At 42.0% G+C, this 14243-nt stretch overlaps 1 protein-coding gene across 1 annotated transcript in view; it reads left to right on the plus strand.

The window, feature by feature from the left end:
* fy (fuzzy planar cell polarity protein-like protein) overlaps positions 1-14243 on the plus strand; it is a 55087-nt gene that overhangs the window by 23344 nt on the left and 17500 nt on the right. The window contains exons 4-6 of the mRNA XM_071672842.1: positions 1372-1494; positions 9739-9936; positions 10848-11053. Coding sequence (XP_071528943.1) covers positions 1372-1494; positions 9739-9936; positions 10848-11053 — 527 coding nt within the window. The remainder of the gene's footprint in view (positions 1-1371; positions 1495-9738; positions 9937-10847; positions 11054-14243) is intronic.

Raw genomic sequence — 14243 nt, forward strand, 5'->3', positions numbered from 1 at the left:
CATTCATGCATAGCCCGAAGAGATTCTTCCTGGAGCTAATCAGCCATATGTAGGTTTTAAGTTAGAGCTGTATGAGCAGAGGAGCTGGCATGAATTGCTTTTTAAGGCAATAGTTTGTTGGTTGTGAGTGTCTTCATTAACATTTGGAGTTGCAGAATGTGTCAGATGAGATTTTCAACTGTCAGGCAGAAAAGATAAAGTCTTTTCTTATCAATCTAAGGAAGCCTCTTAGATAATTCCAATAAAAGATGTACAAAAATGTTTCTTTCAAAGCTCTCTGGGAGTCTCTTAGCTGAAGCTCTTTTACTACAGAAATTGTTACTGTTTTGGTATAGTTTCAAAACTATTTGTTTTGGACTATTCACTGTAGTCACTGGTCATAAAGAGCCATTTCACTTATGTAGGTTTTGAGTTGGCTGTAAGAAATTTTGAGTATTTTGAAATACACTGACTGCACCACTTCCAGGCATATGAGGTACTCCATGATTATTTCAGGGAGTTGCGAGGTATTTCCGTAAGTGTTTTTGTCACAAAGATCCTCACTAATGGTTTTATATCAGAAATATCTGTTATCATGTATGAGCTACACAGCAACAAAAATTATGCAACATGAGGATGCAAATCTCATACAGGCATTCTTGACATCACATATACTTTTTGATAATTAGAAAAAGTTTCAGCTGTGGTGTCTGGAAACAGTTTATGGGATACAAGTGCAAATATAGATTTCATACTGTATACTTCACAATCAAGCACAGGTGGCCATATTAAGAAGTGAATTTTTCCTCAAATGCTCAGTCATCTATTCTTGATGTTACCTCACTAATCTGGAAAATGGTGAATACATATGAAAAGAATGAAGGCACCCTTTCACTCCTGAGGGATCCTCACGAGGCCAGCTGCCTCCTAAGCAGTAGAAGGGGAGGAATGATGCAAATCCCAGTATTCTTAGTGGAGTATCTCGTTGTGTATGGAACATTGTCGTGGAAAAGAAAGGCCTATACCTCAGGGCATAGTTCTTTTCAGTTTATTCTAAGTACAGTATATGTAAACTTTTTATTATTTAGGTTAGCATTGATGCTGACCTTTGGATTATTAAAGACAGTGGTATGCATTTGATAGCATCACGAGTAAATTATTTGAATGATTGCACTAAAGTTTAATATGTACAAGGGGTATGGGCATAAGAGGGGAACAAGCTTAAGGAGTGAAATGTAACTTGATAGTGGTGTTTTTAGGGTATAGCTCATGATTATTCCTTCCACAATTGTAGGCAGTGACCTGTTTTAAAATAGCTCCAGTAAATAATCATATTTTTTTAAAGCAAATGTGCACTTTTATTTAATTTGACATACTGTTTTAATGTTTCAGCCTTGTTATGCATTGCTGGATGAATTGCTTGCGAGAGCTATGGGATGTGAGGATCACCAGGGTTTCTCCCACTTAACAGGTTGTGCAGAATGCCTCATACCACCAGAGCAGCATACACTTCAGGTTAGATATTCATACCTGCCTTGTTTATTTGACATTATATTGAGGGAATAATTGGTATACATGGGGTGTTCAGTGTTGTAAATGGAAATGGTGAAGAGCTTGTAGATTTATGTGCTGAAAAAGGACTGATGATTGGGAATACCTGGTTTAAAAAGCGAGATATACATAAGTATACTTATGTAAGTAGGAGAGATGGCCAGAGAGCGTTATTGGATTACGTGTTAATTGACAGGCGTGCGAAAGAGAGACTTTTGGATGTTAACGTGCTGAGAGGTGCAACTGGAGGGATGTCTGATCATTATCTTGTGGAGGCTAAGGTGAAGATTTGTATGGGTTTTCAGAAAAGAAGAGTGAATGTTGGGGTGAAGAGGGTGGTGAGAGTAAGTGAGCTTGGGAAGGAGACTTGTGTGAGGAAGTACCAGGAGAGACTGAGTACAGAATGGAAAAAGGTGAGAACAATGGAAGTAAGGGGAGTGGGGGAGGAATGGGATGTATTTAGGGAATCAGTGATGGATTGCGCAAAAAATGCTTGTGGCATGAGAAGAGTGGGAGATGGGTTGATTAGAAAGGGTAGTGAGTGGTGGGATGAAGAAGTAAGAGTATTAGTGAAAGAGAAGAGAGAGGCATTTGGACGATTTTTGCAGGGAAAAAATGCAATTGAGTGGGAGATGTATAAAAGAAAGAGACAGGAGGTCAAGAGAAAGGTGCAAGAGGTGAAAAAGAGGGCAAATAAGAGTTGGGGTGAGAGAGTATCATTAAATTGTAGGGAGAATAAAAAGATGTTCTGGAAGGAGGTAAATAAAGTGCGTAAGACAAGAGAGCAAATGGGAACTTCAGTGAAGGGCGCAAATGGGGAGGTGATAACAAGTAGTGGTGATGTGAGAAGGAGATGGAGTGAGTATTTTGAAGGTTTGTTGAATGTGTTTGATGATAGAGTGGCAGATATAGGGTGTTTTGGTCGAGGTGGTGTGCAAAGTGAGAGGGTTAGGGAAAATGATTTGGTAAACAGAGAAGAGGTAGTAAAAGCTTTGCGGAAGATGAAAGCCGGCAAGGCAGCAGGTTTGGATGGTATTGCTGTGGAATTTATTAAAAAAGGGGGTGACTGTATTGTTGACTGGTTGGTAAGGTTATTTAATGTATGTATGACTCATGGTGAGGTGCCTGAGGATTGGCGGAATGCGTGCATAGTGCCATTGTACAAAGGCAAAGGGGATAAGAGTGAGTGCTCAAATTACAGAGGTATAAGTTTGTTGAGTATTCCTGGTAAATTATATTATATATATAATTATAAATTATATGGGATACCTCGCAAACACGGGAGACAGCGACAAAGTATAAAAAAAAAAAAAAAAAAAAATTATATGGGAGGGTATTGATTGAGAGGGTGAAGGCATGTACAGAGCATCAGATTGGGGAAGAGCAGTGTGGTTTCAGAAGTGGTAGAGGATGTGTGGATCAGGTGTTTGCTTTGAAGAATGTATGTGAGAAATACTTAGAAAAGCAAATGGATTTGTATGTAGCATTTATGAATCTGGAGAAGGCATATGATAGAGTTGATAGAGATGCTCTGTGGAAGGTATCAAGAATATATGGTGTGGGAGGCAAGTTGTTAGAAGCATTGAAAAGTTTTTATCGAGGATGTAAGGCATGTGTACGTGTAGGAAGAGAGGAAAGTGATTGGTTCTCAGTGAATGTAGGTTTGCGGCAGGGGTGTGTGATGTCTCCATGGTTGTTTAATTTGTTTATGGATGGGGTTGTTAGGGAGGTGAATGCAAGAGTTTTGGAAAGAGGGGCAAGTATGAAGTCTGTTGGGGATGAGAGAGCTTGGGAAGTGAGTCAGTTGTTGTTCGCTGATGATACAGCGCTGGTGGCTGATTCATGTGAGAAACTGCAGAAGCTGGTGACTGAGTTTGGTAAAGTGTGTGAAAGAAGAAAGTTAAGAGTAAATGTGAATAAGAGCAAGGTTATTAGGTACAGTAGGGTTGAGGGTCAAGTCAATTGGGAGGTGAGTTTGAATGGAGAAAAACTGGAGGAAGTAAAGTGTTTTAGATATCTGGGAGTGGATCTGGCAGCGGATGGAACCATGGAAGCGGAAGTGAATCATAGGATGGGGGAGGGGGCGAAAATTCTGGGAGCCTTGAAGAATGTGTGGAAGTCGAGAACATTATCTCGGAAAGCAAAAATGGGTATGTTTGAAGGAATAGTGGTTCCAACAATGTTGTATGGTTGCGAGGCGTGGGCTATGGATAGAGTGGTGCGCAGGAGGATGGATGTGCTGGAAATGAGATGTTTGAGGACAATGTGTGGTGTGAGGTGGTTTGATCGAGTAAGTAACGTAAGGGTAAGAGAGATGTGTGGAAATAAAAAGAGCGTGGTTGAGAGAGCAGAAGAGGGTGGTTTGAAATGGTTTGGGCACATGGAGAGAATGAGTGAGGAAAGATTGACCAAGAGGATATATGTGTCAGAGGTGGAGGGAACGAGGAGAAGAGGGAGACCAAATTGGAGGTGGAAAGATGGAGTGAAAAAGATTTTGTGTGATCGGGGCCTGAACATGCAGGAGGGTGAAAGGAGGGCAAGGAATAGAGTGAATTGGAGCGATGTGGTATACCGGGGTTGATGTGCTGTCAGTGGATTGAATCAGGGCATGTGAAGCGTCTGGGGTAAACCATGGAAAGCTGTGTAGGTATGTATATTTGCGTGTGTGGACGTATGTATATACATGTGTATGGGGGTGGGTTGGGCCATTTCTTTCGTCTGTTTCCTTGCGCTACCTCGCAAACGCGGGAGACAGCGACAAAGCAAAAAAAAAAAAAAAAAATTGATAATATAAGGGATTAGTAGCAGATTTCTGTGTTTGTTCAGGTCATGCTCACACGTTGTCTGAAAGTTCCTTTTTACGGAGAATGGAAGAGAATTAATGTATTCTCAGTGTCTCCTCTCCTCTGCGGTCTATCCCGTTGGGAGCAATATATTCCTTGAGGAATATTGGGTCAAGATCATTCCTACTTTCATAATATTGGTGAGAATGATCTCTTTCATTCACCCCTTTTGGTTTATCCTCTGATCATTTAAGCCTTTTGCCTGACTAAAGGGTTTGCTGTCAGTCATTCAGTCTCACTGGCTTAGCTCTTCAGTCAGCTGTAGTTAGCTGGCTTGAAGTAGTTCATTACTGTTTTTCTTCTCTCTTTTTTTTTTTATCCATATTCGTCATTTCTCACATTAGTGAGGTAGCGTCAAGAACAGATGACTGAGCCTTGTGGAAAAAATCCTCACTTGGCATGTTTCCCTGTTCCTTCTTTTGGAAAAGTAAGATAGGAGGGGAGGATTTCCAGCCCGCCCACTCCCACCCCTTTTAGTTGCCTTTTACGACATGCAGCGAATACATGAGAAGTATTCTTTCTCCCCTATCCCCAGGGATATTTTCTTTTGTATGTCTTTCTTAGAAACCCCACATTACAGAAATAGCTAAGTCTGCCTCTAAGAAACTGAGAGTCCAGTTTAGAAGTCAAATTTTTTTTCTTCTGAACAGTTGTTTGGTTTATGCAAAGGAATGATTTGTTCTTGTATGAAGTACTGCTTTCACATCTGGGGTGGTTCTAGCTCTGCATCTTTACTTGACAGAGATGTGTTGAAAGTGGTCTGACTTATAAACTTTCCCAGGCCAGCTTCCAAACTTGACTCTCTTGCCCTGCACCACAGTGTTGGTTCACTATCCCTCTTCTGTAGGTATTACTTTGGTTTCTGCTTTCTGGTAGCTGGCTGCATAAGTGCACCTACCACTAGCTCGACCACGCTATACTCAGCAAGCTGCTGCATCACATTATTACTGTAGGCCATTGGTAACTCAAGTGCAGGTCATTTTGATAACTGTTTCTTTCCCTACTCCTCAAAGCTTTAAAACTCTCTACCCTCCCATGTCTTTCCCAATAACTGTGACCTTGCACATTTTAAAAGACAGGTTCTTCACTTCTTCCAAAACTTCCAAAATTGTCTCTTCTTTTTCCCCCCCTCTCATGAACTTCTCTAAATTTCACTTCAGGCCCAGCCATGGTGTGGACTTTTGTCCATGACTGTAGCCTCAAAAAAGAAGAGAGAGGTGAGTTGGTGTTGAGAGGAAGACCCCCTGTGACATAGGAAAATGGAGTGGGAAAACTGGAGGGAGGAAAGTGGTGGAAGAATGTGTAGAATGGTATATGCGAGGGAGGCATTCAAGGACAGAGATAAGTGAAGGCTTTCTTGCCCACCCAACCCCATTGATGCGAGTTCCCAAAGGGAACGGACATTAGAGTTATATTTATTTATTTATTTTGCTTTGTTGCTGTCTCCCGCATTTGCGAGGTAGCGCAAGGAAACAGAAGAAAGAAATGGCCCAACCCACCCCCATACACATGTATATACACACACATCCACACATGCAAATATACATACCTATACATCTCAATGTACACATATATATACACACACAGACACATACATATATACCCATGCACACAATTCACACTGTCTGCCTTTATTCATTCCCATCACCACCTCGCCACACATGGAATACCATCCCCCTCCCCCCTCATGTGTGTGAGGTAGCGCTAGGAAAAGATAACAAAGGCCCCATTCGTTCACACTCAGTCTCCAGCTGTCATGCAATAATGCCCGAAACCACAGCTCCCTTTTCACATCCAGGCCCCACACAACTTTCCATGGTTTACCCCAGACGCTTCACGTGCCCTGATTCAATCCACTGACAGCACGTCAACCCCGGGATACCAAATCGATCCAATTCACTCTATTCCTTGCCCGCCTTTCACCCTCCTGCATGTTCAGGCCCCGATCACTCAAAATCTTTTTCACTCCATCTTTCCACCTCCAATTTGGTCTCCCACTTCTCCTCGTTCCCTCCACCTCGGACACATATATCCTCTTGGTCAATCTTTCCTCACTCATTCTCTCCATGTGCCCAAACCATTTCAAAACACCCTCTTCTGCTCTCTCAACCACGCTCTTTTTATTTCCACACGTCTCTCTTACCCTTACATTACTTACTCGATCAAACCACCTCACACCACACATTGTCCTCAAACATCTCATTTCCAGCACATCCACCCTCCTGCGCACAACTCTATCCATAGCCCACGCCTCGCAACTATACAACATTGTTGGAACCACTATTCCTTCAAACATACCCATTTTTGCTTTCCGAGATAATGTTCTCGACTTCCACACATTCTTCAATGCTCCCAGGATTTTCGCCCCCTCCCCCACCCTATGATTCACTTCCACTTCCATGGTTCCATTCGCTGCCAGATCCACTCCCAGATATCTAAAACACTTTACTTCCTCCAGTTTTTCTCCATTCAAACTTACCTCCCAATTGACTTGACCCTCAACCCTACTGTACCTAATAACCTTGCTCTTATTCACATTTACTCTTAACTTTCTTCTTTCACACACTTTACCAAACTCAGTCACCAGCTTCTGCAGTTTCTCACATGAATCAGCCACCAGCGCTGTATCATCAGCGAACAACAACTGACTCACTTCCCAGGCTCTCTCATCCACAACAGACTTCATACTTGCCCCTCTTTCCAAAACTCTTGCATTCACCTCCCTAACAACCCCATCCATAAACAAATTAAACAACCATGGAGACATCACACACCCCTGCCGCAAACCTACATTCACTGAGAACCAATCACTTTCCTCTCTTCCTACACGTACACATGCCTAACATCCTCGATAAAAACTTTTCACTGCTTCTAACAACTTGCCTCCCACACCATATATTCTTGATACCTTCCACAGAGCATCTCTATCAACTCTATCATATGCCTTCTCCAGATCCATAAATGCTACATACAAATCCATTTGCTTTTCTAAGTATTTCTCACATACATTCTTCAAAGCTAACACCTGATCCACACATCCTCTACCACTTCTGAAACCACACTGCTCTTCCCCAATCTGATGCTCTGTACATGCCTTCACCCTCTCAATCAATACCCTCCCATATAATTTACCAGGAATACTCAACAAACTTATACCTCTGTAATTTGAGCACTCACTCTTATCCCCTTTGCCTTTGTACAATGGCACTATGCACGCATTCCGCCAATCCTCAGGCACCTCACCATGAGTCATACATACATTAAATAACCTTACCAACCAGTCAACAATACAGTCACCCCCTTTTTTAATAAATTCCACTGCAATACCATCCAAACCTGCTGCGTTGCCGGCTTTCATCTTCCGCAAAGCTTTTACTACCTCTTCTCTGTTTACCAAATCATTTTCCCTAACTCTCTCACTTTGCACACCACCTCGACCAAGACACCCTATATCTGCCACTCTATCATCAAACACATTCAACAAACCTTCAAAATATTCACTCCGTCTCCTTCTCACATCACCACTACTTGTTATCACCTCCCCATTAGCACCCTTCACTGAAGTTCCCATTTGCTCCCTTGTCTTACACACTTTATTTACCTCCTTCCAGAACATCTTTTTTTTTTTTTTTTTTTTTTTTTTTTTTTATACTTTGTCGCTGTCTCCCGCGTTTGCGAGGTAGCGCAAGGAAACAGACGAAAGAAATGGCCCAACCCCCCCCATACACATGTACATACACACGTCCACATACGCAAATATACATACCTACACAGCTTTCCATGGTTTACCCCAGACGCTTCACACGCCCTGATTCAATCCACTGACAGCACGTCAACCCCTGTATACCACATCGCTCCAATTCACTCTATTCCTTGCCCTCCTTTCACCCTCCTGCATGTTCAGGCCCCGATCACACAAAATCCTTTTCACTCCATCTCTCCACCTCCAATTTGGTCTCCCTCTTCTCCTCGTTCCCTCCACCTCCGACACATATATCCTCTTGGTCAATCTTTCCTCACTCATTCTCTCCATGTGCCCAAACCATTTCAAAACACCCTCTTCTGCTCTCTCAACCACGCTCTTTTTATTTCCACACATCTCTCTTACCCTTACGTTACTTACTCGATCAAACCACCTCACACCACACATTGTCCTCAAACATCTCATTTCCAGCACATCCATCCTCCTGCGCACAACTGTATCCACAGCCCACGCCTCGCAACCATACAACATTGTTGGAACTACTATTCCTTCAAACATACCCATTTTTGCTTTCCGGGATAATGTTCTCGACTTCCACACATTTTTCAAGGCTCCCAAAATTTTCGCCCCCTCCCCCACCCTATGATCCACTTCCGCTTCCATGGTTCCATCCGCTGACAGATCCACTCCCAGATATCTAAAACACTTCACTTCCTCCAGCCTCTCACCATTCAAACTCACCTCCCAATTGACTTGACCCTCAACCCTACTGTACCTAATAACCTTGCTCTTATTGACATTTACTCTTAACTTTCTTCTTCCACACACTTTACCAAACTCCGTCACCAGCTTCTGCAGTTTCTCACATGAATCCGCCACCAGCGCTGTATCATCAGCGAACAACAACTGACTCACTTCCCAAGCTCTCTCATCCCCAACAGACTTCATACTTGCCCCTCTTTCCAAAACTCTTGCATTTACCTCCCTAACAACCCCATCCATAAACAAATTAAACAACCATGGAGACATCACACACCCCTGCCGCAAACCTACATTCACTGAGAACCAATCACTTTCCTCTCTTCCTACACGTACACATGCCTTACATCCTCGATAAAAACTTTTCACTGCTTCTAACAACTTGCCTCCCACACCATATATTCTTAATACCTTCCACAGAGCATCTCTATCAACTCTATCATATGCCTTCTCCAGATCCATAAATGCTACATACAAATCCATTTGCTTTTCTAAGTATTTCTCACATACATTCTTCAAAGCAAACACCTGATCCACACATCCTCTACCACTAAATTTTAATGATACTCTCTCACCCCAACTCTCATTTGCCCTCTTTTTCACCTCTTGCACCTTTCTCTTGACCTCTTGTCTCTTTCTTTTATACATCTCCCACTCAATTGCATTTTTTCCCTGCAAAAATCGTCCAAATATATTAGAGATATATACAGATAAAAGTCAGTATTTTACCATGTATGGATTGAGGATTTATATGTGATTTCATTGCCTTACATCTGTGATCCAACCAGTGGAATCAGAATGAGGTAATGATAACAGATGGAACGAAACTTCTTTATTTGTACTTTTTCCTCATTATTTATACTTTTTCTCAAGAGTTTTATTGTGTCCTTTTTGTTTTTCCAGAATGAACTTGAAAAATTTGCTGAAGGAGCAGACTCAACTTACAGCTGTGTGATGATGCAAGAGTATGTGTTGTGTGGAACTCGCAACTTTTGGTCATTGTCTCATATAGAGCTAGTCCTCCTTCCCCTCCTGGTGGCCACAAACAATTTCACTGTAGCTCGTGACCTACCCATTTACCTCCCTGATAAAAGCCCTAATGTAAGTTCATACCAGGTTTTTTTTCCGTGCTTTCATACTTTTTATTTTTGATAGGATATGGGCTTAGAGAAGTAAATCAGTTTTAGATTAGTTGGTCAAAGATACTCATAGAACCACTAACATAGAAAGAAAAAATATTAGTTTTCATTTTCTGTTGATATTATTTCTGCGGATACTTTCAGTTTATGTATGTATATATGTATATGAGTGAATGGGCCATTCTCTGTCTGTTTCCTGGCACTAGCCCATAAAAGAGATGTGTAGGGTATAGAGCATCAGACTAGAGAGGAACAATTTAACTTCATGAGTGGTAGAGGATGTGTGAACTAAATGTTTGTTCTAAAGACTTTGTGTGTGAAATACTTGGAGAAACAGAGGGATCTGTTTGTGGTATTTCCATATTTGGAGAAGGCATATGGTAGGGTTCATAGACATTCTTTGTGGAAGTTACAATAGATATTTGGTGAGGGAGAAAAGCTACTTCATGCAGTGAGGAGTTTTTTCTTGGACATTAAGTTGTGGTTGCAGGTAAGAAAAGAGGAGGGTGAGTGATTCCATGTAAAGGTGGATCCCTGTCAACAGTTTGTGATGTCACTGCAGCTGTTTAATTTGTTCAAACATGCCCATTGCATCCAACCTCCTCTGCACAGCCTCATTTATATGCTATTTCTTCATACATACCCATTTTTGCTCTGCCTGATAACTTTCTCTTTCCACACTTTCTTTAGCACTCCTAGAACCTGCACCCTCTCGCTTACCCTATGACTCAGATCCACTTCCATGGTTCCATTTGCTGCCCTTTCCACTCACAGGTATCCAAAAGTTTGATTATTTTTTCTAGGCTGATTTTTATGGTAAAAGAGAGGAGCTGTCAAGCAAAATTGATGTCATGGAGATAAAACATCTTTCAGGTACCTTTTAGAATGCTGGTGGTACGACTGACGGGTCAAGTGTCTGTGGTAACTCTCTGTGGTCCAACACCCACCTTGTCAGAGATGATTCGCTCAGCATCCTCTTTTTGGGCCCCCTCCTACCAAGTTTTAGAGGCCTTAACCACTTTATTTCCATGGAACATTGCACCTAGTCTTCTGTCCCAGCTGGATAATGCTGTCATTGGGTAATTCATTTTTCTTTTTATAAGTTTATGCTCTATTCAGATATACGTTGATTACAATTATTTTTCTTTCAGTAATTATTAAATCATCAGAGCCATTTGTGGGAAAGTCTACACTGGGTGAGTGAAGTATGGTCCATGTTTAAAGATGTACGAAAAGACTGTATGTGTGTACATATTAGTACAAAAGAATGTGTTTTACAAACAAAGTAGCTGATGGCTGCATATTTTTGTTTGCTCAAGAATGCGTATTCTTTTTGAATTTTACAAAAGTCTGTGTAACTTGTTATTTACTTATGTCTTGTCAGTTGGGAATTGGTGAGTCATAGGGTGGGGGAGTATGTCTTGTCAGTTGGGAACTGGTAAGTCATAGGGTGGGGTAGTATGTCTTGTCAGTTGGGAACTGGTGAGTCATAGGGTGGGGGGAGGGGATGAAGGTCTTGGGAGCACTGTTGGAATATGTGGAAAGAGAGGTCACTATCTGGGAGGGCAAAGATGGGCATGTTTGAAGGTATAGTAGTCCCAACGGATTTATGAGGATGCAAGGCACGGACTGTAGATGAGAATGTATAGAAGTGGGTGAATGTGTTGGAAATTAAATTTTTGAGGACAATATATGGTGTGAGAAGGGCTGATAAAGTAAGAAATGACTGGTTAAGAGAGAAATGAGATAATAAGAAGAGTATTGCTTCATGACTTGAAGAGTATGGTTGAGAGACTTGAAGAAGGTGTGTGGAAATGGTTTGGACGCATGGAGAGAATGAGTAACGAGAGGTTGACAAAGAGGGTATAAGTGTCAGAAGTGAAGGGGATAAGGAGAAATAAGTGACTGAATTGGAGATGAAAGGATGTAGTGCTCGGAGTTTGGAGTGCTCGGGGCCTGAACATGCAAGAGGATGAAAGTATGCATGGAATGGAGTGAACTGGAGCGATATGGAATACAGGGGGTTGATGTGCTATCAGTGGGATAGACTAGGGCATATGAAGTGGTCGGGGGATACCACGGAAAGGTTTATGGGACATGGTTATGGCTAGGGGGCTCTGGTTTCAGTGTGTTGTCATTTCCCCTATTAGCAAGGTAGTGCTAGGAAGAGACAAAGAAATGACCTCATCAACTCACATCCACCCCTGTCCATAACCAGACCCTACAGAACTTTCCTTGGTTACCCCTTATCTATCTATCTATGTCACTGACACGTGTTCCCCTTAGGAACTCCCTCAAGGGGGTGGCCATGGCAAAAGTCTCCATAACTGGTGAATGCCAGTGCTGCTGCTTATCCTTTAGTGCCTCACCCTAGTTAGTTTCACCCCATTTGCTATATGTGCCCTGGTGTAGCCTGCTGACAATACATTGTCCCCTTTATACCACATTGCTCCAATGTACTCTTTCCCTAGCATGCCTCACAACCTCTTGCATGTTCAGCCTCTGAACGCACATAACATGTCACTCCATCCTCACATCTCCTTTGTTTCCTCCTTTTCCATCTACCTATTGCTCCCTTTAATGTTCCTACTTACTACTTCTACCTTATGTTTTTAAGTCATACTTCTGTCTAATGTTCCTACCTGCTACTTCTATCTGTTGCATCTAACATTTTAGCCAAAAGGCAGAGCTAGCGCATAGTGCTCACCACAGGAAATATCTAGTTATGAAGAATGAGTTGTGTGAGTTAAATGTTGTCATGTGTAATGTATGTCTAGGAGAGATTGTATGTTTGTGAACAGAATGCTAGCAGTCCATATGTAGGTGAGGCAGAAAGAAAAAATAGTTACCTGGGTCAGAGGAGTGCATCTTGACAACCACTAAACAGCTGTCATTAACCCTCCCGATACCCAGATGGGCAGTACTGGTAAAATACCTCCCTGTTTGGTGGCTCCCTACCAACTACTACCAAGTATCCACGACCAGCACAATGTCATATACGAACAACATCTGACTCACTTCTTGTACATACGTCTCCTTTCCAGCCACCACTGATTGGAATATTTTTCCCTTATTTTTATTAAACAGGTGTCTCACCGTCATAAATGGATTTTAACTCAAAATATTACTTATGTAAAAAGTGAACCTCATACTTTTTGCAAAAAAATTGGATGTAAGAACTCAACTTTTTACCTAAGTTTATAAGGTAATTTTTTTATGATAATATCAGCAAGTATCAAGACTGGCCACAGATTTTTCATCAATGATCCCTCTGCCTAGGCTTACCTTCCACCTATATGTTGTTAACAGTGTTCATCAACTAGGCAAAATCTTTCATCTTCTCTGCTTTCTTTTTTTTTTTTTTTTTTTTTTTTTTTTTTTTTTTATACTTTGTCGCTGTCTCCCGCGTTTGCGAGGTAGCGCAAGGAAACAGACGAAAGAAATGGCCCAACCCCCCCCATACACATGTACATACACACGTCCACACACGCAAATATACATACCTACACAGCTTTCCATGGTTTACCCCAGACGCTTCACATGCCTTGATTCAATCCACTGACAGCACGTCAACCCCTGTATACCACATCGCTCCAATTCACTCTATTCCTTGCCCTCCTTTCACCCTCCTGCATGTTCAGGCCCCGATCACACAAAATCCTTTTCACTCCATCTTTCCACCTCCAATTTGGTCTCCCTCTTCTCCTCGTTCCCTCCACCTCCGACACATATATCCTCTTGGTCAATCTTTCCTCACTCATTCTCTCCATGTGCCCAAACCACTTCAAAACACCCTCTTCTGCTCTCTCAACCACGCTCTTTTTATTTCCACACATCTCTCTTACCCTTACGTTACTTACTCGATCAAACCACCTCACACCACACATTGTCCTCAAACATCTCATTTCCAGCACATCCATCCTCCTACGCACAACTCTATCCATAGCCCACGCCTCGCAACCATACAACATTGTTGGAACTACTATTCCTTCAAACATACCCATTTTTGCTTTCCGGGATAATGTTCTCGACTTCCACACATTTTTCAAGGCTCCCAAAATTTTCGCCCCCTCCCCCACCCTATGATCCACTTCCGCTTCCATGGTTCCATCCGCTGACAGATCCACTCCCAGATATCTAAAACACTTCACTTCCTCCAGCCTCTCACCATTCAAACTCACCTCCCAATTGACTTGACCCTCAACCCTACTGTACCTAATAACCTTGCTCTTATTCACATTTACTCTTAACTTTCTTCTTCCACACACT

This window comes from Panulirus ornatus, chromosome 18 (genome assembly GCF_036320965.1).
Source record: "Panulirus ornatus isolate Po-2019 chromosome 18, ASM3632096v1, whole genome shotgun sequence".
NCBI classification, from domain to species: domain Eukaryota; kingdom Metazoa; phylum Arthropoda; class Malacostraca; order Decapoda; family Palinuridae; genus Panulirus; species Panulirus ornatus.